Here is a 25,724-nt window from a genome sequence, read left to right as displayed (position 1 = left end):
AAACTAGCCACTGTTGCTTAAAAGAAAAGAAGCTATGTGGCACCTTGATTCAATGTCCTCTTGAAGTGGATCAGAGCACAGCACTGATTTCCCATTGAAATTCACCCTCCCTCCCCAGGTGCTATTTGCCCATAAAAATGCTGTTTCATATCCTTCAGGGTCAAGTAGCAATGGATCTGTTGTTTGACAGGTGTGGCATCCCCTTGGTGGTATTCAGTGGAGTAACCCTGCTATGTCTCCTCTCTCTGAAATCTCTAGCCTGGCAGTTCTCCCATCCCTCAACAGGAAGCTATACCTAATCTCCTCACTGCAAGCCTTTTGTGGGCTCCAGAAGAAGTGGAAGCTGTCACCAGTGGCTTCAGTGAGGAAAACCGAATCAGTGAAGGCATGTTTGCCATTGCCTACAAAGGTTGCCGGGACAACAATTTATACGTGGTTAAAAGACTGAAAGAGGTAGGTGACTTTCTTCATTTAAGCCATAAATTCAACAAAAATTAGGAAAGCTGGTTAGAAATAGGTGTTCTTACAGTGGATTCTTTGAACTCCCCCTCTCCCCCTCTTAAGACCTCTGTTGATTTGGTGGAAGCCCCACAAGCACAGAATTGGAAAATCCTATGGAAATAAAATAAGTACAGTGTAATTAAACCCAGTGTTAACCACACAGAGAGGATGGCTTAGTGTCCAGGCCCTAACCAGTCTGACAGGTTAGAAGTGCAAGCAAATACATGTGAGGCTAAATTCATGGCTAAGTACATGCTAAGGTGTCAATCCAGCAAGCGACACGCTCCCCTCCACACACTTTCTTTTCCATACATGGGATAAGCACAGCTGTTAGCACAGCAAGCAGCTGGAGTCCTGAGATATTTGTGGGGGACAGGACACACACCTGAGTGTCAGAAGGAGGTGTCAAAGGCTCAGCAGAAGGCAGTGAACTGGGTGTATCTGGAGGGATGGGATGCTCCTCTGCTAACTGCCTGATCCTTCCCTGTCTTCGGGCCTCAGGCATGAAAAGTCTTCCTCTCCATGCCTGAGGCCACTGGGTCCCCCCCTCCCCCCGGATCAGACACCTATTGAGGTTTGGAAATAATGACCTGGAATACATTGGGACACAACCAGATGGGTGGGGTATAAATAAATTATTATTATTATGCACAAAGGAGCAGATTTCTAAGGGGTTGGTATACTGATTAAATTAAAAGATATCAAAGTTAAAATACCAACTGCATCACCTCCATTCTCACCTCAGCATTTTAATATTAGGCTCAGATTAGTGCTACTGAAGCTTAATTATCTGCTTAAGATAGCGGACAGTGGATATATGGTTTATTAGAATATATACATATATTCATCATTTAAACTGAGTTGACTATTGGGGCAAGAAATAAATGTATTCTCTTTTTATGCTTCACAGCAAAATCAGACACAAAAACTATTCCGTACAGAGGTACAGATCTGCTTCCGGTATGTAGCTACACAAAACTTGATGGTGTCTGCTCAAATGGCTTCAGTTTACTTTGTGTTTGAATTATGCAAATGAGCCTCTCTAGGAGCTCTAGGACGCATTGGATCTTTTAGCCCCTGCAGCATGTTTGTGTGTGTATGTAAAATTTACCATTACATGACAGAGAATGGTAAATAAGTGGAGGCTGTTTTAGTATTTCTCTCGTATGTAAGTCAAATGCACACATTCCAGGCTGTTACGCAGTCTTTGAATATTCATTGATGCGGCTTTGCTTGTTGTAAAATCTTTGAAAATAATTAACTGCGATTAAAAGCTACTTGTCTGTCAGAATCAAAGATTTTCCCCTTGATGTCCACTGCACTCAAGCTCTGGGCATTTCCCCAGTCCGCTTGGAAGGGGAACAGATGTGCATTTTTTGGACAGCCAATAGCTCAAGGAATCCCTGATCTAGCAAGATCCAGCTCGAAAGCATGAGAACCTTCCCTGACTCACCCAGATTGTTCCTGTAATTCAGGGTACACGAACTGATGCACACCCCTAACAAATACACTGAGATGCAACTGTTTATTTATTTGATTCCATTTATGAAACACTTCCCATGAAATATCTCCAAGTGATCTCACAGTAAAAATGTTAACAGTTTTTAAAATCCCATATCTATCTGTCTGCCTGCCACCTTGTCCACACTTCATATGTAAAAATAATTTCAGATTCAATACAGATACCAGCTCTTAGTAACTATAAGAAATAATTTTGTGTTCCCTCTGTAGCATGCAGTAGAAAAGTGTCAAGTAGGTATGTGTGTTTGTATACACAGTTTGATGGAGCTCCATCAAACTTATGTAAAAATAAGTCCCTGTGCTGCCTTAAACACTTCAGTTCAGTTTTAACATAGCAGTAAAGTTGTAATGCAAATATAAGCATGTCAGAAGGGTTGTCGACATACACATATTTTTAGACTTTGAAAGTCATTTCAGTATTTGGAGCAGAAGCCCTTGACTGGCTAGTTTACTTCACGTGCAGGAAGCAGTAGTGATGAATTGAGGTGGAGGGGTGCATAAGCCTGAGGCATATTTCCGTTCTAATCTCACATGGCAGTGTGTAGAGCAAGAGAAACATCTGAAACATCCAAGACTTAGTACTCTCTACTGACCGAAAGGATTGCATACCGAACTGTGAAGATAAGGGCTGGCATAACCCATTTTGCCGCCTGAGGCAGAACAGGAAATCTACCCCCACCACTTACCTCCACTGTTGCAGTATGCCTCTGAATGACAGTTGCTGAGCATCGCAGGTTCAGAGAGTGCTGTTTTGCTCAGGTCCAGCTGGGCTCTTCTTATGTTCTTAAGTAGGCATCTTAAATTCTGGTACATTACGTTTTCTCACATATCTGTTCAAATACCCTTTAGGAGTTGCCATCCTAACATTCTGCGGTTGTTAGGCTTTACTGTAGAAAGTGGATTTCACTGCCTGATATACCCTTACATGCCTAATGGATCGTTGATGGACAGACTACAGTGTCAGGTAAGCAACCAGTTTGCATGCTGTTGCATGCTGTGTCACAGTTCTACAAAAATACTGTGTTAAAAATTGACATACTCTAATGTACTATACCAGGAATAGCCAACATGGTGCCCGCCAGATGTTGCTGGACAACTCCCATGATCCCCGGCAGCTGGTCTTGCCAACTGGGGCTGATAGGAGTTGTGGACTACAACAACTAGAGGGCACCACATGACTGTCCTTGTACGATGCTAATGTTGCCCTGGCTGCACAGATGTGAGGAAAGGCACTTTGGCCACAGTCACTGGCCAGTTATTCTGCTTCCCTGTTCCTTTTAGAAAGAAATCAGCTGCAGTGGCCAGTCAGTTGCCAGTCACTGTAGCTGTAGAGATGAAGGCAAGAACAAGAACACCGTGGTCCCAGGTGCTAGCCATAGGAGGTTGGACTGTCTCCTTTTCAGCAATTTATTTATTTATTTATTATACCCCACCCATCTGGCTACGTTTTCCCAGCCACGCTAGCAGCTCCCAACAGAATATTAAAAACACGATAAAACATCAAACATTAAAAACTTCCCTAAACAGGGCTGCCTTCAGATGTCTTCTAAAAGTCAGTTGTTTATTTCCTTGACATCTGATGGGAGGGCGTTCCACAGGGCGGGCCCCACTACAGAGAAGGCCCTCTGCCTGGTTCCCTGTAACCTCACTTCTCACAGTGAGGAAACCGCCAGAAGGCCCTCGGTGCTGGACCTCAGTGTCTGGGCGGAACGAGGGGGCTGGAGATGCTCCTTCAGGTATACTGGGTAGAGGCCATTTAGGGCTTTAAAGTTCAGCACCAACACTTTGAATTGTGCTCAGAAATGTACTGGGAGCCAATGTAGGTCTTTATTTTTAGGACTTTAAATTAAGACTCCTTTAAATGTAATTATATGCATATATATATATATATATATATATATATATATATATATATATAGATGGACGCGGGTGGCAAGGGACGCGGGTGGCGCTGTGGGTAAAAGCCTCAGCGCCTAGGGCTTGCCGATCGAAAGGTCGGCGGTTCGAATCCCCGCGGCGGGGTGCGCTCCCGTTGCTCGGTCCCAGCGCCTGCCAACCTAGCAGTTCGAAAGCACCCCCGGGTGCAAGTAGATAAATAGGGACCACTTACTGGCGGGAAGGTAAACGGCGTTTCCGTGTGCTGCACTGGCTCACCAGATGCAGCTTTGTCACGCTGGCCACGTGACCCGGAAGTGTCTCTGGACAGCGCTGGCCCCTGGCCTCTTAAGTGAGATGGGCGCACAACCCTAGAGTCGGACACGACTGGCCCGTACGGGCAGGGGTACCTTTACCTTTATATATATATATATATATATATTGCTCAGAACTTTTGAGATGGAGTGGGACTATTGAATCAATGAATGATATTAAACCATATGACCCACAAATGCTGACCCACATTGTCTGCATACATGCCATACATTTAAAGCACATTTTCTCTCTCCCCCCCAAAGCATCCTGGGAACTGTAGTTTGTTAAGGGTTCCAGGAATTATAATTTGGTGAGGGAGTAAATTGCAGTTCTCAGGATTCTTTTGTGTGTGTAGCTGTGTGCTTTCAGTGTCTGGTTTGTAGACATCAGTTGTCATTGGTCCATCTAGCTCAGTGTTGTCCACATGGACTGGCCACAGCTGTCCAGGGTTTCAGGCAAGGGACATTCCCAGCCCCATCTAGAGATGTTGGGGATTGAACTTGGGACCTTCAGCGTGTAAAGCAGACATTCTGCCGCTGGACTATAGGCCCTTTCCCAAAGGTCATTGACCTGTGAGTAATTGGTGGTGTAGGGGCAGAAACAAGTTCAAACATTTGCCTGCGTCAGGTATTGAAAAGGTTACACGTACTTTCATGTAGGGAAAATATTTAGTGCCACAAAGTGAGTCAGGGCAGGATTTGTCTGTCAGCTTCTGCTTGTGGTTTAAGAAACCAAAGAAGTGTATGACTAGTTCTTTGGACTTGTGATTTGTGAAGAGTAGCAGCCCCCACCTGAGCCAACATTTTTTGAGAACTGGGGGTGGGTGAGGTTAAAAAAGCAGGATGTAGCATGGAATCTACTGATTAAAGGGGGTGAAATACCATAAGGACTGACCAGTCCTAGGATGTGCTCAGCATAGTTCTTTTGATGCCCAGTTACGAAATCTGTGCAGTATTGGAGTTCGAAATCTGTTCTGCTCAGATAATCAATCCAAAAGTAACAATAGTGTAATGACTTTTATTAGGTATTGTACTGCTGTTACCTTTGGACTTATTCCCCTAATGAACCAACAACCAGACAAGTCCATGTCTGTATTTTAAAAGAGAGAAACTATTCCCTCCAGTCCTGTGAATTGCTTGATCCCTGCGTTGAACCAGCATGAGATTTAATTGTCCACCTATCAGAAAATTTGGGCCAGCAGAGAGCTTGATTACTCCTACAGAGAAAGGTATGTTGATAGTCACAAAATCTCTTCCCTTCTGTTGCAGGGTGGTTCTGAACCACTAACATGGGAGAAACGCATCAAAATTTCTTTGGGCCTTGTTCAAGCTGTTCGGCACTTGCATCACTTAGGAATTATTCATGGAAATGTGAAAAGGTGGGGAGCTGACTTTAAAACACCGTTCTCTTCTTTATGCCATCAAAATATATATTTTAATAAGCTGGTGAACATTTTCAGTTGGTTAAAGATTTTTTTGCAAGACAAGAATAGAAATTGGTTCCATTTCAGTTCATTATTGGTTTTTGGATAGAAGAGCATATATAATTGCAGACTATTTGCGCAATGATGGACATGCCTACAGCATCTCTTGCTTTGTACTACAGTTATAATTCAGCTGTACTGAAGAGCAATAAGCTTGAAATGTGTTTGTGATAGGATTAGATATCTTTGTGCACTTACTGGAACTTTCTGTTTTCTACTTCTTTGAAATACTTCTTTCTTTTGCTAGGACTGGAAATCATAATTAGAACAGATTTATCATCTAGGAGTATACTTATTGTAAATGAAAAGTACATGTTTCCCTCATTTGGCTGGCTGAGGGTGCGTTTTGCAAGGCAGAATCAGCAGGCAGCGTGGAAGTGGGAGGAATCCTTTGCCACTGGCTGATTATCCTTTGCTGGTTTTAGCCCATTTCCATCCCAGTCAAAAGTAAGCCCCACTCAGAGGGCAATGACTATAGGACACTTATACAGGGAAGAATTAGTGGATGCCAGAAGAGTAACATTCATTTCTTCTGCCCACCAATTATTGCTACAAATGTTCAACTAGATTCACATTTTCTTAGGATCCAGGTTTTGCAAAAATCTTCTGTTTGGAGTGATATATTATTTGCCCTAGCGACGCGGGTGGCACTGTAGTCTAAACCACTGAGCCTCTTAGGCTTGCCGATCAGAAGGTTGGCGGTTCGAATCCCCGCAATGGGGTGAGCTCCCGTTGTTCGGTCTCAGCTCCTGCCAACCTAGCAGTTCAAAAGCATACTAGTGCAAATAAATAAATAGGTACCGCTCCAGCAGGAAGGTAAACGGCGTTTCTGTGTGCTGCTGTGGTTTCGGTGTTCCATTGCACCAGAAGCGGCTTAGGCATGCTGGCCACATGACCTGGAAAAACTGTCTGCGGACAAACGCCAGCTCCCTTGGCCTATAGAGCGAGATGAGCGCTGCAACCCCAGAGTCGTCTGCGACTGGACTTAACTGTCAGGGGTCCTTTACCTTTTTATTATTTGCCCTACAATTAATAGGAAAATAGGTGCAGTATTAGCACTTTGTCAGGACACTCTTATTAATTAAAAGGATACTTAAATTAGTTTGCATTATCCCAGGCTACGTTATCACGTTCAGATGTGGATGACTACTATTTCTTGTAGCTCAGTAGTCTTCAGAACTGAGACCCATGTTTGCTTGTTTATTAAGTTTCATTTATATGCTTTACTCAAGGCAAATATTGCATTACACTTCGATTTTATTTTATAAACTTTATTGAAACTTTAAAAAATAATTGCCAAACACAGTCTTCCAAGACAAATATATGTATAGATGTTAAGTCTTGTGGATGCCATACTGGTGACCGCATGCAAGATGGAGACCCATATTTAGTCCAAGCATTCTAGTGAGTGGGGGGCATTTCTTTATTGTCTTACTAGATATTTGTAGCGCTGTTTCTGTATCCCAACATAGGTATTGCTGTGGCACTAGTTGAAAACCAATGTTGTAACTGACGTTTTACTTGCACTTATTATCTTGCTTGCACAGTTCCAATGTCTTATTGGATGAAAACTTTGCACCACAACTTGGACATTCTGGTCTCAGGTTGCAGCCTGCAGAGAAAAAATCTGAGCGCTCTGTGATGAAAACCAAAGTCTTGCAAGCTTCTCTCGCTTATTTCCCGGAGGATTTTGTCAGGCACGGGCAGCTAATGGAAAAAGTGGACATATTTGGTTGTGGAATAGTAAGTTGCCCACCTGTTGTGTGCAATGCTATATATGATCCTCACATCAAGAGTTTGGCAAGTTTTCATGGAAGTGAATTTCATATATTGCTTTCTCCAAATGGGTTAGCATATTGTCAATTTATTTTAAAATCAGACTCTGGGTCTGGAAAATTATAGGTCATAGATCAGTGATAGGACACACTCTTTGCAGGCAAAAAGCCAGATTCTATTCTAGACATCTCTAGTGAAAAATTTTTTGGCTGATGGCTCTTGCCCTGACCTAGCCACTGTGATCCATGCGACGGTCACCTCCAGACTGGATTATTGTAACTCGCTCTACGTGGGGCTGCCCTTGAGACTGACCCAGAAACTCCAGCGGGTGCAGAATGCCGCGGCGAGACTCCTTACAGGGTCCTCGCTGCAAGATCACATTCACCCGGTGCTATACCAGCTGCACTGGCTCCCGGTGGAGTACAGGATCAGGTTTAAGGTGCTGGTTTTAACCTTTAAAGCCCTATACGGGCCTAGGACCCTCATACCTACGGGACCGCCTCTCCTGGTATGCCCCACAGAGGAACTTACATCTTGGAGGTCCCAGACCACAGAGAGGTTATGCTGGCCTCAACCAGAGCCAGGGCTTTTTCGGCTGTGGCTCCAATCTGGTGGAACGCTCTGTCACAAGAGACTAGGGCCCTGCAGGACTTGACATCTTTCTGCAGGGCCTGCAAGACAGAGCTGTTCCACCAGGCCTTTGGCCAGGGCACAGCCTGACTCCCTCCTTTGGCAATCTTCACAGAATTCTAGCCCAATGGTTGCCATTAATTTGATTTGAATTAATTTTATAATGAAATGATTTTAGAATGTTGTATTATTTTATTGTTTTTAGCCGCCCTGAGCCCGGCTTTGGCTGGGGAGGGCAAGATATAAATAAAAATTTATTATTATTATTAGTAAAGAGCTCTGCCTGAGATGTAGGATGGAAGCTGTGAGTCAGAGTAGATAATGCTGAGCCAGACTAATTGGAACACTTACACTGAGTGGTTGAACCAACACCAGTGATTTGCAACCTTTTGAGTATGGCATACCACAAGTCCAAATTTAATTGATATAGTGACCCATTGATTCATTACTGCATGAATTCTAGACCTTAAGTCTCAGCAGCCAGCAGTTGCATGCATTTTAAATGCACATTAAGCAATTTTATAACTTGCGACATCCAATAGGAAAGTGTTCTTAGCAACTATGAGCACAAGTATTTGGGGCCTGAGTCATGTGAACACCTTCAATTGGTGTGAATGGTTGTGAAAACAGACTAAAAGTGCTGGAGGCAATGCTTGGTGAGGTCAGGAAAAGGGCTAAGTAAGACTTGCCAATGTTTCAGAGGCAGGGTTTCAGTGTTTTTAGTGGCTCCGACTGTCATTAGGCAATATTAAACATCCACCTGCAAATTGGCATCCTTTATCCACAGATTTCAGTTTCTCTGAACACTGAATTTATTTGTTTACTTCAGTTCAGAAGCTGTGCAATATACACTTTCCTGAATATAGTAATTTCACTCCTTGTAATGACTGTTTGCTTAATGGACATCTCGTTTGAGCGCAGAGAATGAATACTGATATTCCTTTGATCTTAAGGAATAATCCATTCTAAAAAGGAAAAGTATGTAATTATAAAAACAATGTTTTCAAGGTTTTAGCAGAGATACTGACTGGCATGAAGGCAATGGATGAAGGAAGGCATCCTTTTTACCTGGTAAGTTAAGTTGTGTGTGTGATAGAAGATCTTCAACCTGGTCCAAAGAATATAATCCTTAGGCCGAAATATGTTTTCCCATGCAGATCAGTTCTGCAGTATATGCCAGATCTTCTCTTTTTAAAATTATTTATTATTTATTTAACTTATATACCGCCCTATACCCAGAGGTCTCAGGGCGGTTTCACAGAACAAAATCAAAATATAAAACCACAAAATATATAATCGAAATAAAGAGAACAACCTAATACCCCCCACCACACACCGACTGCTAGTGATGGGACCACCACATCCAAAATCCTAGTACTGCCTTTACAACCCATAGACAGCTGAATGCTGAACTGGATCTGATTGAACTTTTTTTTTATACATATACTTAGCAAAGTAAACAAAATAAATTATTATTTTTACATGCTGCATAAATACAGGGCCGTCTTAAGCATATGCGGCGCTGTGGTGCAAAGATCCCTCTGCCCCCCCCCCGTTTCACATTATCTCTAACAAGCCCTTACAACAAAATAAAATGAAAGGCAGAAGAAAATCTAATGAAGTCCTCAATTCCAAAGCAAGACTCATTCAAGACTCTGCAGATCTTCTACTTCATCCTCATGATTCAAATTACCACATATCAAAAAGTTAAAGCAATCACCCGTTTGTTGTTCTTTAAATAAATTGATAAAGACACAGAGAATGAAGTTCCCGGCCAATTTATGTTTAAGTACAAAGCTGACGTTTTCAGATATTGTGGGGGGTGGGGTGGGGGTGTAAAGTGGTGACATCCTGAACCTAAAAAGGACCCAAAACCTGGGTCACAAAGGCTGCAGCCCTAACTGCACTTATCTGAGAGTAAGCCCTGCTGAATCTAAAGGACTTTTTGTTGGTGTTTGTTTGTTTTTAACCACTAACTGCATGGAGAGCATGCTCTCGAGTCTATCCTTACCTCTGCACTGAGTCCTAATGGTAGTGCCCCCACCCCCGCTTTCCCCTCCTACGCCCCAAATCTGAATGAATCCCTCCTCCACCTTTTCCCTCGATGGAAGGGGCAGGGACGATGTTCTCAGCACCCTTCCGCCTCCCCGTCCTCCTCACCCCCTGCGCTGGGCAGCTCAAGGCTCACTTGCTGGGCGGGCTTCCTCAGCAGTCCCGCTACTGTCGGGGGGCAGACAGGAGGGAGACGGGCACTGCGTAGCTTTGTGCGCTGCCTCCGCTGCCTCCTCTCCCAGGCAGGAAGCGAGAGAGCATGGCTGGCCATAGGAAGAGTCGCCACCGCCCAGCATTCCCTCGCAGCCGTTCCTGGTCAGTCCTGGACTCCCGCTGCTGGGCGCCCCGATGGGCGGGCGCCATGGCGCAGGGCGCCACTAACCCTAATGGGTAAGACGGCCCTGCATAAATATTTTAAGAGTTTGTTTCCTACAATAACCAAAAGTACTTGAACTGGGGGGGGGAATCAGTTTGGAACCCCCCCCCCCCGGTAAAACACACATAGGTCTCATCCAAACCTCTGCTTGTTCTGCCACTTTCCCTGGGAAAACCTGGTATTTACTGCTGAATCACAGCACACATTAATCGGGTTTTCTGCAGATTGATGTTTGCTCTGATTCAGTGCTAAAGAGTGGGTTTTCCCCAGGCAAGCGATGGGGCAAACAGAAAACTTCTTGGACCCATGCTTTCTAGGCACAGGACAAGCGAAAGTGTGGACAAACCCTTAGAGAGCAATCCTATGTCGCTGGAACTAATCCATAGTAGTTTTTCAGTTCTCATGACATTGCCATTTATTTTTTGTATGACCTGCCTTAATTATATGAAAATTAAATATGAACACTGTTCTTCTTCATAGTGTAATTTTGAGGCAGTTGTCTGAATGAGCCAGCCAGCTTAATATTGTTCTCCTACAAAAGGAGCTGAGCACACTGCATTTCTCCTTCTCATTTTCTTCCATAGAAAGATGTCTTCCTTGATGAAATCCAGGCGGCAAAGGAACTATCCAGTTCTAAGGAGAAAACCTTTGAAAGACTCGCTGCCACAGAAATATGTCACAAATATCAAGACAAGCTTGCAGGTCACTTACCAGAAATGACTGCTTTTTGGTTGGCCACTGCTTCCTGTGTTTGCCTGCGGAAAAAAAATGCTAACATGGCAGAGGTAAGTGTACTTCTCTTTCCACTTCCTGCTACAACAGCAAAGCTTTGCCCTGCATTCTTATAGCTTTGCAGCCGAGTAGTGCAGGTCTGTCTCTGCTATTGTCCTGCATCTGGCTATTATTTGGGGTGGGGGAGCTAGTTTGTGCAAAATCAGCACACAGAACAGATTCTTGATTTATTGGACGCCACGGGTACACACACTGGTCTTAGCTGCAAAGAGTGACAGGAAGATATATATCCCTAGACTTGAGGGACGTTTGTTTGTTTATACCCTGCTCCTTAATAAAAAGATTCACGAGACCGCTTATAGAATAATGAAAATATCCGTTGTGATAAAGCCATGAAACACGACAACAGATAAAACACTAAAGATTTATTTGATCAGAAAGGAAACCAGAGTCTGCAAACAGACTCTTTTCTTCACTTTTTATGCATTTACCACAATAAGCACCATGCTGCTACACAGTGACTTAGATCATTGTAGAAAAGGTGGATGTAAGATTGTCCAAGTTTTTTTCCATATGGTGGGCAGACCATACATCTATAAAGGATTGAGGCCAACAGATGTAGGGCAGGGGGCCACCACCCGCACAGCAGTAGATACAGGCTGTCTTGCTGGTGATGAGGTGACAGCATAATACTCCAAACTCGTTGCTAGAATGCCAGCACTCATAATATGTCTATAAACCATATCCCTCTTCATGAATGGGGTGGGATGAGGGGTCACACATGGAGTGGGTTGAGATCGCAACCCCTTGGCCTCACTTCTGACCTGCTGCTCCTATCCCTCTGATCTTTATGAGTTTGTCTGGACATCTGCAAAGGGTCACCTACACACATGCAGTTGGAGGCATTTCAAACAACTGGGGCTCCTGTGTGTTGGTGGGCATCCCTTACTATACAGTGGATGTACGCTGGAGATGAGGCCAGCAGGACAGCCAGTGTCATGAGTGGAGGCAGCAGGCAAAGTTCCACTCCTTTCATTTTCTTAGTACTTACCGTATTTTTCGCTCTATAAGACGCACCAGACTACAAGACGCACCTAGTTTTTGGAGGAGGAAAGCAAGAAAAAAAAATTCTGAATCTCAGAAGCCAGAACAGCAAGAGGGATCGCTGCGCAGTGAAAGCAGCAATCCCTCTTGCTGTTCTGGCTTCTAGGATTGCTGCGCAGCCTGCATTCGCTCCATAAGACGCACACACATTTCCCCTTACTTTTTAGGAGGGAAAAAGTGAGTCTTATAGAGCAAAAAATACGGTACTTTTTTGCTTAAGTACTTAAGTACTTACCTGTTTGCTTAAGAGTGTGTGTCCCTAAGTGTTGAAGGAAGCAGTTGCATTCTTTCAGTGAGGAAAATCTGAATGAGCTGTTTTAACATTGCTGTTAAAAAAACAGGTGCATGAAATAATCGAAATGGCAGATCATCAAATACAGTGTCAGAAAATGCCTGAGTGGAACAGATACCATGGACTCTCCATGAATACTCCAGAAGAAAACGATGAGTCAGCCAGCCCTCTTCATTTTGGTTTCTCAAATGAAGCAAATCCCGGGTCTTTGAACTGTGGAGATTTGTTGCCACCTTTGATGAGTGCCATGTCTCCTGAAACATACTCTGGGCAGATATTACGGGTCCCTTGCGAGTCAGATGAATCAAGTAACTTTTCGTGGGACCCTACAGATGCTGCTGCTGCCTGCCAGCCACCAAGCAACAACTCTCAATATCTAGAAAATGTTTCTCCCACAAAGCCTCTGGCAAATGATTCAGAATATAGCAGTGTGTTCTCAACAAAAAATATGGACTCTAATAAGGAGCCACTAGAAATAACTGGTTCTTTAAATAAAACAACTCCATCAAATACAAATACGGAAAGCTCTGGTGCTGCCTGTTCTTCACAAGGTAACAAGGTAACTTTTAAATATTCTTTGAGGAAAATTAGGAACATTTATGAAGTATATAATAACAGTAATACAAATATTATTATTTCATCAATTTGCATGGCAAGATGATCCCTGTCCTGAAAACCTGACAGTCTAAAATTGGCCACAGGGCAGACAAGAGAAAGGTGAGAGAAGTGGATGAAGGGTAAACAGGGAAGGAATATGCGGCTGTTTCAAATGCTTAGGCGTAGTGAGAGTATTTCATTAAGGCTTGGAAACTAGATAGTTGTGTCAAAGGCTTTATGGAAAAAGTGGACTTATAGGAAGGATTTGAAAGAGTAAGAGAAGTGGTATCATGCAAGAGTTCTAGGAAAGTTCCAAGCGCATGGGGAAGCAAGTTCAATTAAAACAAAAATAGGCAACTTCAGAATTATACTGTGACCTGGACTGTTGGAGCTAAATTATGTGACATAATTAACACCATTTGGGTATCATGTAGGATGTGGTAGATGGGTTTCATGTTGTCATCATACTTCGCTTATTCTGCAATAGTTTCGATTTTGTAGTGGCCCTCAGTTTTTTTAAAAAAATGAATCAACTCTTGGGGGAAAATGGATTCCTTAGCAGTAGTCTCTCCTGCTGTATAACATAAAATCCCTGGGATAGATCATCCAGGGATTGGGCAATGGCGTCATGAGTATGCCGATGACATCCACCTCTATCTCTCCTTTACATTAGACCCAAGAGTTGAGGGTCTGAAAAAGTGCCTGGAATTAGTAATGGACAAGAGGCTGTAAACAACTTCTGGAGGGCCACAGGTTAGCCCCTCCTAAGTATAAGCAACTTTTCAGCAATTCCTTCAGGTTAACTCAAAGAAAATCAACATTCTATAGCTTATTCAAAATAACTTTTACCTCAGTAATTAGTGATTGTATACATTATTTGTAATGTCACTATATTACATTGCTTATTTGCGCTTTCTTTCAGCAGGGGTGAAAGAAATAAAAATCAACGATAAAAAGAAAAAGATGATGGAACGATTTTTATTGTATGAAGAAAATAAGATAAATACTTGTGAACTCCTTGAAGATTTGATGTAACTAAATCATCATCCATGCAGTTTGCAGAAGATTAAACTTTACTGGCAGTAGAAACAAAAGCACAGTGCATTTTTTGAAGTTACATTGGGTACCTATACAAGATATAGGATAGGATGGGGAGAGCATCAACTTGAGGTGATTAGTGTCAAGAAGATTATATTCACAGCTTTATGGCTGTGATTGAAATGTATTTTGGTAGACACAGCTCTCTTGAAACCAAAGGCTGCAGCCAAAGTGAAGCACAGAACAGAACAAGAGGGAAAAGCATCCTTCTCTAGCCATTGTATAAACTGAATTTTATGGTACATTTATAGTGCTTGCCTGCACTATGAATAAAATGCTTTGGGGGGGGTTCTCTTGCTCATGGTTTTATCATTGTCTTTTTATTTTACACAAACCTCCTCTGACATGGCAAGAGAATTCTTCTTTACAACATGAAGACTCAAGTTACTTGCTTAAGGAACTGCTATGGTCAGAATTCTATTTGTATTTAGATTTATTCATTTCTTACATGTATATCTAATTACTCAAGAAAGTACACATGTTTCTTCCCCTTTTATCATCACATCTCTGCAAGTTAGGTTACATTGAGGGATGATGACTGGCTCAAAGTCACCTCAGTGAACTTCATAGACAAGGAGGTTTGAACATAGGTTACCCTAGTGTGATGCAATATACAGAACTGATGTCGTGCTTTGCATCCAAGCAGACGAAACTAGTCAGAGTTCTGATTGCTCTAAATTTAAAATGCATCTATAGCAGCTAAAATAATATACATTTTGCAGGACTGTCTAGTTTGTACATTCCTTAGAAATATAATTCAGAATACAGTAACTCACACTAACAATGCAGTCCTATGCATGCTTATTCAGAAGTAAGTTCCACTGAGTTCAGTAGGACATATTACCAGGTAAACCAATAGGACATAATACCAGATATTAATATTGTAGCCCAAATTTGGCAAAATCCTGTGAATGAGACATATTTCAATACTATAGAGATTTAAGCAGTCCTAAATCCAAGATATGCAGATGACACAACCTTGATGGCAGAAAGTGAGGAGGAATTAAACAACCTTTTATTGAGGGTTAAAGAGGAGAGCGCAAAATATGGTCTGAAGCTCAACATCAAAAAAACGAAGATCATGGCCACTGGGCCCATCACCTCCTGGCAAATAGAAGGGGAAGAAATGGAGGCAGTAAGAGGTTTTACTTTCTTGGGCTCCATGATCACTGCAGATGGTGACAGCAGTCACGAAATTAAAAGATGCCTGCTTCTTGGGAGAAAAGCAATGACAAACCTAGACAGCATCTTAAAAAGTAGAGACATCACCTTGCCAACAAAGGTCCGTATAGTAAAAGCTATGGTTTTCCCAGTAGTGATGTATGGAAGTGAGAGCTGGACCATAAAGAAGGCTGATCGCCGAAGAATTGATGCTTTTGAATTATGGTGCTGGAGGAGACTCTTGAGAGTCCCATGGACTGCAAGAAGATCAAACGTATCCATTCTTAAGGAAATCAGCCCTGAGTGCTCACTGGAAGGACAGATCGTGAAGCTGAGGCTCCAATACTTTGGCCACCTCATGAGAAGAGAAGACTCCCTGGAAAAGACCCTGATGTTGGGAAAGATGGAGGGCACAAGGAGAAGGGGATGACAGAGGATAAGATGGTTGGATGGTGTTCTTGAAGCTACCAGCATGAGTTTGATCAAACTGCGGGAGGCAGTGGAGGACAGAAGTGCCTGGCGTGCTCTGGTCCATGGGGTCACGAAGAGTCGGACACGACTAAACGACTAAACAACAACAACAACAACAAATCCAAGATTACTCTAGCTGATAGACTTGGTACTTCTGTTTCATGTAGCAACAACCTTTTGCTTCTTCAGCAAAACTGCATTATTTACCTCCTAATGGTAAGTGGTTCAAAGGGATGGTTGTATAGAAAATATTAATGCTGTATTGGTGATTTTGGGGGTTTAAGTTTGCTAGTAAGCTAATGGTATTATTATAAAACTATTTATTCACTGACAGTGTTTACCTTTTGAAGCTATTAATGAATACTGTATATTGGAAATATTTTGTAGCATATTTTGTATTTTATGTATTTTCAGAACTTTGATATTTTTTAAAAAACTAAGTTTTGAAGTATATTTGCATCTATTGTGTTCTATCCTTTTTGGCATTAATAATTTTGCTTGCTGGAGTTTTGGGGTTGCAGGGGCAAGTCTTGCAGTGCAATCTTAAGACTTGTGTACTGAAAAATAAGTGTCATTAAGTTCAGTGGGGCTTACATCTAAGTAAATTTGTATAAGCTTCCGGTCTGAAGCATCCAAAGAGATGACAGAAATAGATTATTATGCAGTTCCATGGCTTTATTGAATAGCTATATTTCCCCCCTTTGAGCTCCATAACTCATCATTGCAACATACGTTTCAGGTTCATTGCTCCAAATGCTTAAAACAAATTACCGTATACATTTGAAATAAATTATTGAAAAAGGCTGTTTTGTGAATGTGGTCCTTTTAATGGTCTACGGTGTTCTGTCTCCATATAAATTCTTTCTCTAGTTATATGTGCCACTGTTTATGGTACTGAACATAAATTTGTTTTGTTTATAATAGCCTGCTCTACCTCTATCGGGACCCCTAGCGAGTTGCAGCACACAATCCCATAAAGTACAATACAGTACACAGTAAAACTCAACAGTAACATTTCAAAAACCATCTTCACAACATTTCAAGCGGTTAAAAAGGTCAGAATTCCACAATGCTGGTTGAATAGGATCCAAAAGGCAGCAGTCTGATTGGTCCTAGAACAATAGGATCCAAAAGGCAGCAGTCTGATTGGTCCTAGAACAATAGGATTCAGAATGCAGCAGTCTGATTGGTCCTAGAACAAAGCAGCAGTATGATTGGTTGGCAGGAACTACCCAATCATGCTCCAGATAGAAGTGAATCCACAACCTGATTGGCTTACAGTAGAATTCCGGAATTAGCCAATCATGTGCAGCCCATTGTGTAAATAATGTATATAAAGCAGATACTTTGAGGAGACATTCATTCATTCCTCCTCACCACTATGAGCTGAATAAAGAGGATGAAATCACTTTGCGACTCTGAGTATATTACAGCCATATATAGCTATCACTAAAGTGCCTTGTATTTTCATACTCCACACTGTAGGGCCCTAGCAAGGTGGTTCAATTATCTCAGTGTGTCTCTACAGATGGGGTTGCTTGGATCCCAATTGTTTGCTCTCAGCACGTGACTAAGGCCCCAGTGGTCATCTCCAGTTGCATAGAAATGTCTGAATACCACAACCAGCCACAATTCCCCACGGAATTGGGCGTTTTGGAGAGGACGGCCTCTGTCTACGGGGTCTTCGCCAGCCGGCGACAAGAACGGAGCCTGCGTCCGGCGCGGCCCCATTCACGCCCAACTTTAACCAGCTGCGGAACAGGTTGCGCAAGCGCACTTCTTCCCCCCTCCAAGCTCGCTTCCTCTTCCCGTTCTGCTGCCCTTCGCTTCAGTCACGCGGACCCCTGCTCCCGGCCACGCGCCCGCCCCCTGACCCTCCTCTCACCCAATCAGAAGGCGAGCCTGTCCAAACACCTTCCCCCCTCCCCTCCCCGCTTCTCCCGGCGTTCGGTTGCCGCCCCTAAGCTTTGTCAAGAACAGGGCGGCTGCGAGCGAGAGGAGGTGCGCGCGGTACTGTACTGAGCGACGAGAGTGGGGCCCTGGGCGGGGGGGGGGAGGGAGGGAGGCGCCGCGCGGCCTTGTAACTGCCAACCGCCCTAGTTTGAAAAGTGGAAGCCGCGCGTGGGGCAATGTTCCCCCAAGGGGGGGAGCTGACGCGGGGAGGAAAAGAAGGCGGCTTCGTCTCCGATGGGGCGGGCCCCCCCGGTGAAGGCAGCCAATGGCTGCCGGCGCTTGGCAAGGAGGGAGGCCGCTTGCAGCCCCTGAGGAAATCTCTTCCTGGCCTCTCTCTTGCTTCCAGGAGTTAGGCGGGCTATGGCTCCGCGGTCAACTGCCCCGCCCGCGCCCGCATTCCTGCTTCCCACTCAAGGCAGGCTGGGAGCTCCGGCCTCTTCCTCCTTTATGGGTGTTGAAGGAGGGAGGATAGAAAGAGGCGCCCTGGCGAGTTGCTGGTGACATGGGTGGATCAGGGCCTTGATAACTACAGGTACCTGAGTTCTGTGGGTGCACTTGAGAAACTCTGTGGTGGAAGTCGGGGAGCATATCTGTCTGTTCTCCAGTCTTTGCATACACACGCATAAGTTTATACTTTAAATGGACATGTTTCTAATGCCTTGCTGTTCTCACACGTTACAGAAATGTGCAGTCTCTCTGCGGCGCAAGCTTGGGCAGCGTGTATGTGTTAAAACTGGCTTTTCTCTCTTTTCATGCTCAGGTAATCCAGCCTCAATGCAGCCAAACAGGAGGCGTAAAATAGAGTGGGACAGCTTGTCTGTTGGATCACCCGCCAAATATCGCAGACTCGCCAAAGAAGCGCCATCACAGCCTTCCCCTAGCAGTAGGTCTGCTACATCCATTGAGACGGCTACATTCAGGAAAGCTCCAGAGTCTTATAAAGCGTTCTCGAGAACTTCATTTGCTGCAGCGGATTCTTCCTCTGATGAGACTGAAACGAATGATGGAATTGACAGTATTCTTCGAGAGAGCCCAGACCGCCCTCTTTCCAATAAACTGTTCCTTGTAAAACGTCCCGCCTGTGACATGTCTGAGGAAAATGTGACGTCTTCGCCTCGAGAATCCTTGAAACAAAAGGTAGATAAGTGATGACAAATATTGGAATATCAGGCGGGGTCGAGGGGAATTGCATTTGTTTATAATGCACTTGTGTTTGTTTGTTTTTATAGTTTTTATCATAGATGATAAAATCCTACCTTGGGAGTTTTTGTTGAAGGGTAGCATAGAAATTGTATGAATATTTAAATAAAAATGTATTCCGGTTGCAATTCTTTGTCCCTTGGGAAGTGTCTTAGAGGGAGCCGTATATACCAGAGCTTCTCCAGTGCTAGAACTTATGTCTGATTCCAGTGCCACAGAAACTTCTATAACTCTGGCCCTATTGTAGTTGTTGGGCCAAACGGGACATGTTTAAGCTGTTTTTGGGCATGTTAGGGGAGGACTGTGAAATACTTTGAGTCTTTGGATTTACAGTCTTCTCAGCAGCTTTGAAGTGCTACCAAACTGGAGAGAGATATTCACACATGGGACCTGGTGTAAGTCTGTCCTGTACTGTTTCCAATGAGAAATCTAGCCACTGGGAATCAGTAGCTGTGTGGATCCAGCAGTGCTTTAAATATGATGGTTAAAACACATTTTTCTCTCCCTGCCCCTTAGGATTGCAGCCTTAGTGGACCATCCTTGGTAGCTTTTCATACTTTTTGAGGATAGTCAGGTTTTCAGAAATTTGTTAATTTATGTCCAATTGCTTAGGATTAATTTGCCCTAACCAAAATCCTCCCCCCCAAACTATTGTATGGTTCTTTTAGGCTGTCCTTTTTAACCTACAATGTGAAGATATCATTTCTATGAAATGGATACTAGGTATGTTGTATGAAGTTTACACTGTTATTTACTGTTTAGATTAAACAAGATGGCCTCAGTGAGACAGGTCCAAGCCTCACACCAAGCACAGAAAGAAAAGGTGCTTCAAAGGAAGCAGGTGCTGAATGTGGCAGGAGGAGAATGAAAGACCAGGACCAAGGATCTCGACTAATATACCGCAAAGCTCTGCTTGCTATACTTGGGGGACCACTGCGACCTAGAAGGGAGGTGGCACCTCCAAATGGAACCCTGGAAGAAAGCGTTCCTAAAAATGTGGCATCTGAATCAGCTGGCCACCTGAGACGTCCCTCAACAGCATCAAAACTTGGAGAGCAGCAACCGGGAAAAGAGTCAAACTGTCTGAAAACCATAGAAAAAGAGCACATTAATATTTCTATCAGGCAGGATAGAAAAGAGTCTCATGGGTCAGATGGCAGCTCAAGACGTGTATCTGTAGTTTCAAGTTCAGAAAGAGAAAAAGACTTTAAACAGGAGTCCACCTTTCAGAAAGCTGCTGCAGAAGATGAACATAATATCTCTAGGCATTGTGGAAAAGAGGCTTCCAGATCAAAGGGTAGCTTGAGGCATATTCGTGCATTATCAAGATCTGAAGATGAACCAGAAGTTGAACAGGACTCTGTCTTCCAGAAAGCTGCTGCAAAAGAAGAAAAGAAAACCTCTAGGCATAGTGGGAAAGTGGCTTCCAAACCAGGTGGCAGCTCAAGGCACATTCATACATTAACAAGATTTGAAGATGAACCGGAAGTTAAGCAGGAGTCGACCTTTCAGAAAGTTGCTGCAAAAGAAGAAAACAGTATTTCTAGGCATAGTGGGAAAGAGGCTTCTAGACCAGCGGGCAGCTCAAGGTATACATTATCAAGGTCTGCATTATCAAGATTTGAAGATGAACCAGAACTGGAAAAGCAGCCAAAAGACACCAACATTTCTGTTGGACGGAGTAAAAAAAGGGATTGCAGAGAGCATTGCAGATCAGATGATAAATTTAAAAGCACATCTCACCTTTTACAGGTTGAAGGAGAACAAAAATATAAGCAAGAGTCCAGCAAACAGCAGAGTCAAACTGATGATGAAAATGCCTGTGCCAGTCTATCTAAAAAGGAGTATGGGAGACCAGAAAACCAGCTGAGAAGTGTGTCTGAAGTGTCCAGGTATGAAGGTGAAGAACTGTTCAAGCAAGGTTGCAGCAGTGAGAAAACTATGACAAAATACAACAGTACCTTCACAAAGCAGAAAACTGTGCCAAAAGAAAAATATGTTTGCCCCAGTTCATCTGATGCACATTGTGTTACTGCTGCAAAGGAGTTTGTGAATTTCCAGAGGACAGTTATTGTAGAATCTTCTCCAAAACCTGTGTTTGTGGATGACCACAGTTCAGAAGTAAATGAGAAGGTGAGGCATTCTATTGTGGAATAAGGTTTTCAAAATTAAACCGTAGCTAAATGTTCCTGAAATGTAATTGATTTCACACAAATGAAGAGACAGCACTTAAAAGTAAACACATTCCCAAAAGTTTGAAAAATCCTTAAGATAGCTTCAAGGATTCACCCCTAAGCTAGTAGGAAAAGAATGTAGTTTAAGGAAACTTAAACTAAACTTAAATTTAAATTACTAATAGGTGCTGTTTAAACAGAGAATCCTTCCAAATGGTTGTAGAAATGTTTAGTAGCAGTTTTCAGAGGTGCAGGATGTAGGACAAAATAGTAGTTACAAATGCAACCTTTGTTGTTTGTATGATTCAGGATTAAGAGATAGTTTTCTGAATTCCATTAACTTAGAAGATGCCATGTAGCGGTGTACAAAACTCATTTCATCCTTTTTATGATGTCATGTGGCCTTTTCTGGATGACACTCATAATAATAAATTGTGTCCCACATAGCATTGCTGATCAATACAGAAGTCTTCAGTGATCCTCAAATTTTACTTACCTTTTGTGGCCGACTACCAAATATCCGAAATAAAGTAGTGTTTGCTCTCTGTGAATAACAAACTGTAAGACTAACATGCTTTTATTTCAATGTGCATTTTCTACCAGTTGTCTGAATGGCATGTTACAATTCTTAAGCATTTTTCACATATTGTTGCCTTAAATTATACAAAAGATCCCTCATATCTTTCTTTACTTTTGTTATAAACCAGTATAGGCATGGCAGGCCTAACAGAGATTAGCTGGAGAGCCATGTCTATTTTTCTTTTAAAAACAAAATCTGCATACCTCTTGTATTTTTGTCGTCTTCCCCTGTGACCTGGTCATCTTCCCTTGCATATAATTTAAACTAATCAGATGCAAGATAACCAAGCTGAATTGATTTTTTCATTTTATTTCATGACTTGCAGTTAATGGGGAAAGAAAGAGAGTCCTCGGCTGAAAGTGATTGGTCTGACATGGAGGATGCAGAACCACCTAGTACTTTCTCCCAGGAGGATTCTATCCCAAACCACAGTACGCCAAAAACAGTGGAGACTTCACAGTTGGCAACAGAGTTGGTGATGTATCCTCCTCATTTGTACAATCGCAGAATGAGTGACTATACAAAGTATTGGACAAGCTGCAGCAAGCCAGCGGATTGTTCTTCTTTTTCATGTTCTTCTGAAGATACCTCATATGCCACCCATCTTTGTGATGTTTCATTAGATACCTCAGCTGATAGCCCATCAACTACACCAAGGAATAAAGAACCTTGTATGCATGTTAGGCCCCGGTCGCTTGGTTCTCAACTGGTCAATGAAGAGAAAAACAGACGACGGAGTAAAGAAGTAGCATCAGGTGTTCCTATTTTCTCCACATCTCGCAAGTCAGAGTCTTTTGTCAATCAGTGTGTAAACCAGGATTTGCCTGATGACCTGCCTAAATATTTAAAAGAAGGGTTTATTGATACCCACTGCCATTTGGATATGTTATATACAAAGACAGCTTTCAGGGGCACTTTTTCTAAGTTTCGAAAGACTTACAGTAGCAGCTTTCCTGAAGAATTTCAGGGATGTATAGCTGACTTTTGTGATCCTCGCACATTGAACAACTACTTATGGGAAGATTTATTAAAGGAAGACATGGTTTGGGGGGCATTTGGCTGTCATCCTCACTTTGCACGTTATTACACAGACCTTCATGAAAGAAGTATCTTACAGGCAATGAGGCACCCCAAAGCTATTGCCTTTGGAGAAATGGGGCTGGATTACTCTTACAAATGTAGCACTGAGGTCCCAACGCAACATAAGGTAAAGGAGAGTGCTGTTACTTTTTGTGCTCAGTGTCTCTTAAGATTTGTGAAGAAAGAAGTCATTCACTTTGTAAGATGTCATTGGTCTGTAAAGTTGTGAAGCAGTTGTTCAAAAAACCCACTAAGTTGAGATGATAGTAGCTTTCTTTTGGAAAAAAAAACCTTTCCATTCCATTGCTCGGAGTATATTGCAATCCACAGAATAAGAGGATTGGTTGCTAAATCATTTTTGTGGTGCTGGTTAAATGTATTAATGTGCAGTGCTGACCTAGAACACGGGGGTGATACTTAGCTGAAATGATTCTAAGCATTTCTGTTATCTAATCACTCATAATAGGCTTTGGTTTGAATACATTAGCAAAAGAGACATATCTCATATTTTAGAATTTCAGCAGCATGTGATTTCTACATCCAAAAGTAGTATGCAGTGGTGCATGGTAGCAAACAACCTACTAGCAGAAATGTTTGGTCAATAGCTCAGGTAAGTGGTCAGAGTAGGAAGAATGCAAGAAAAATGCATCATCATGTGTAATATTAGTTGGCTGCAAAAGAACAATTCTCAACAAAATGTGTTCGAAAAACTTGCTGTAGACACAGAACTATACATTGAATGGCTTGGATCCAGAGTTACTGGTTTCCCCCCTTGCAACCCCCTAGGGCTCTTTTGAAGAGTCCCTAAGTTTTCTTGAGCAGCTGTTCAGTGGCTAGGGAGCTGCAGGAAGGAAGAGGAACTGGTAAAAATTGCCTTCCTTTCCTACAGCAGCTGTTGCATGAGTGGAAATCTATTGAACATGTCAGTATCTACAATTTGATCTGTTTATCCAATGTTAAATTATTCATATTGCTTTTAGTTTAGTATGTGGTGTTTCCTAATTGCATCAGCATCATGTACAATACTGACACTGAAGCTCAGCCAGTCTACTCCTTTAATGCCTTTTAAAATGAAATAAATGAAAATGTGCTCCTGGACAGTTTTCTCTCTCTTATGTCCCCCCGCCCACTCCCTGACAAAATGGACTGTGTTGATAAAAGTAGTAAGATTATAAATGGTAGTGGTGGAGTGAGGTACTAGATTGTTTTCCGCACATCTTACATTTTTGTTCTTGGGGCAGTTCTAATAGCATTTGAAGATATACTCCTTTCTTGCTTGCTTCAGGTTTTTGAAAGGCAACTCAATCTTGCTGTTTCCTTAAGGAAACCATTGGTAATTCACTGCAGAGATGCTGATGATGACTTGTTGGAAATCATGAAAAAATGCGTACCCAAAGACTACAAGATACACAGGTAATTGTATTAAATAATTGTATTAAATTTACCCATCCTTGACTTTAAAAAGAAGCTGAAGGCCAGAGGTCCTAAAATTCTGTATGGCTGTGATTCCCTGGTTATGACTTACAAAGACCTATAGGGCTTAGGTACAAGCTATCTGAAAGAATGTACAGTGGTACCTCGGGTTACATACACTTCAGGTTACAGATTCCGCTAACCTAGAAATAGTACCTCGGGTTAAGAACTTTGCTTCAGGATGAGAACAGAAATCGTGCTCCGGCGGCGCAGCAGCAGGAGGCCCCATTAGCTAAAGTGGTGCTTCCGGTTAAGAACAATTTCAGGTTAAGAACGGACCTCCAGAACGAATTAAGTACGTAACCCGAGGTACCACTGTATTCCCTCGCAGAAGCCCGCCTGGGTTCTGAGATCCTTGGGGGAGGCCCTTCTCCTGGTCCTGCCACCCTCAGGCATGCTTAGTGGGGATGCAGGAGAGGGCCTTCTCGGTGGCTGCTCCCAGACTTTGGAACTTCTACCCTAAAGAAGTTAGGCTGTCTTTCCACTAGCAAGTGAATACTTTCTTGTTCGAACATGCTTTGGGGAACTGGCTGCTTTTAATTTGGGGGCTGGTGCCATGCAGTTTGTGTTGTGATTGTATGTTTTTAGTAGACATCTCAAAAAGATATGTATTGTGTGTTTAATTGTTTTTTAATTATTGTTCCCACCCACCCAAGCATTTTTAGCTGTTCTTATTTTATCTGTAAGCTGCCTTGATTTCCTGTCAGGGAAAAAGGCAGTGTATACATAAATAAAATCTCCCTTTCTATTTAAAAAAGTTACCATTTAATTTTTCAGACCAGCATTCTAAAATCGTAAGTGAAAATTAAGACATAACTTGAATGCTTCGAAGGTCTCTATTTCATTGAAATGAGATTCTGTAATTCCTTGAATATAGTATTAAAATTATAATTTGCAGCTTCCGCAACCAATTTTAGCTGAAGTGTGGCTTTTATTCCAAGAAGAAATTAACAACATAGCAGCCACCATTCTGTGTCCAGCTTGCTGTGTGGTCTTTAGCATGGCCAGCGTTACTGTTTTCCTATTGCTGGTTGGCCATCATATGTTGCAGAATGACCATTGTTTTCTCTCTATCTTAGGCATTGCTTTACTGGCAGATACAGTGCCATAGAACCATTGTTGGACTACTTTCCAAATCTTACTGTTGGATTCACAGCCTTGCTGACATATCCATCTGCTACAGAGGCTAGAGAGTCAGTTCAGAAAATCCCTTTAAGTAGAATAGTTGTAGAAACCGATGCACCATATTTCCTTCCTAGACAGGTAAGGTATTTTGTTTT

General features: G+C 42.6%; 2 protein-coding genes across 7 annotated transcripts in view; both read left to right on the top strand.

Moving 5' to 3' along the window:
- IRAK2 (interleukin 1 receptor associated kinase 2) overlaps positions 1 to 16,788 on the top strand; it is a 32,362-nt gene extending 15,574 nt beyond the window's left edge. Inside the window, exons 5-14 of one of the 6 annotated variants that reach the window (XR_008329070.1) lie at positions 259 to 453; positions 1,412 to 1,461; positions 2,872 to 2,986; positions 5,481 to 5,590; positions 7,243 to 7,438; positions 9,110 to 9,172; positions 11,114 to 11,314; positions 12,707 to 13,216; positions 13,928 to 14,007; positions 14,180 to 14,234. Coding sequence is in view for 5 of the 6 variants with exons in the window: in XM_053378097.1 (XP_053234072.1) it covers positions 259 to 453; positions 1,412 to 1,461; positions 2,872 to 2,986; positions 5,481 to 5,590; positions 7,243 to 7,438; positions 9,110 to 9,172; positions 11,114 to 11,314; positions 12,707 to 13,208; positions 14,177 to 14,289 (1,545 nt within the window). In the remaining variant the exon portion in view is untranslated. Of the gene's footprint in view, positions 1 to 258; positions 454 to 1,411; positions 1,462 to 2,871; positions 2,987 to 5,480; positions 5,591 to 7,242; positions 7,439 to 9,109; positions 9,173 to 11,113; positions 11,315 to 12,706; positions 13,217 to 13,927; positions 14,008 to 14,176 lie in introns of all 6 variants that reach the window. The other 5 variants (XM_053378099.1, XM_053378098.1, XM_053378097.1 and 2 more) reach the window with 5 other exon arrangements.
- Positions 1 to 25,724, top strand: part of TATDN2 (TatD DNase domain containing 2) — a 159,346-nt gene that overhangs the window by 131,200 nt on the left and 2,422 nt on the right. The window contains exons 2-6 of the mRNA XM_053378096.1: positions 18,698 to 19,074; positions 19,900 to 21,270; positions 22,217 to 23,098; positions 24,257 to 24,384; positions 25,524 to 25,707. Coding sequence (XP_053234071.1) covers positions 18,712 to 19,074; positions 19,900 to 21,270; positions 22,217 to 23,098; positions 24,257 to 24,384; positions 25,524 to 25,707 — 2,928 coding nt within the window. The 5' untranslated portion in view covers positions 18,698 to 18,711. The remainder of the gene's footprint in view (positions 1 to 18,697; positions 19,075 to 19,899; positions 21,271 to 22,216; positions 23,099 to 24,256; positions 24,385 to 25,523; positions 25,708 to 25,724) is intronic.

The sequence above is a fragment of the Podarcis raffonei genome, chromosome 2 (assembly GCF_027172205.1).
Source record: "Podarcis raffonei isolate rPodRaf1 chromosome 2, rPodRaf1.pri, whole genome shotgun sequence".
NCBI lineage: Eukaryota > Metazoa > Chordata > Lepidosauria > Squamata > Lacertidae > Podarcis > Podarcis raffonei.
The sequence above is the reverse complement of the archived record's forward strand: the minus strand, read 5'-3'. Positions and strand labels throughout refer to the sequence as shown.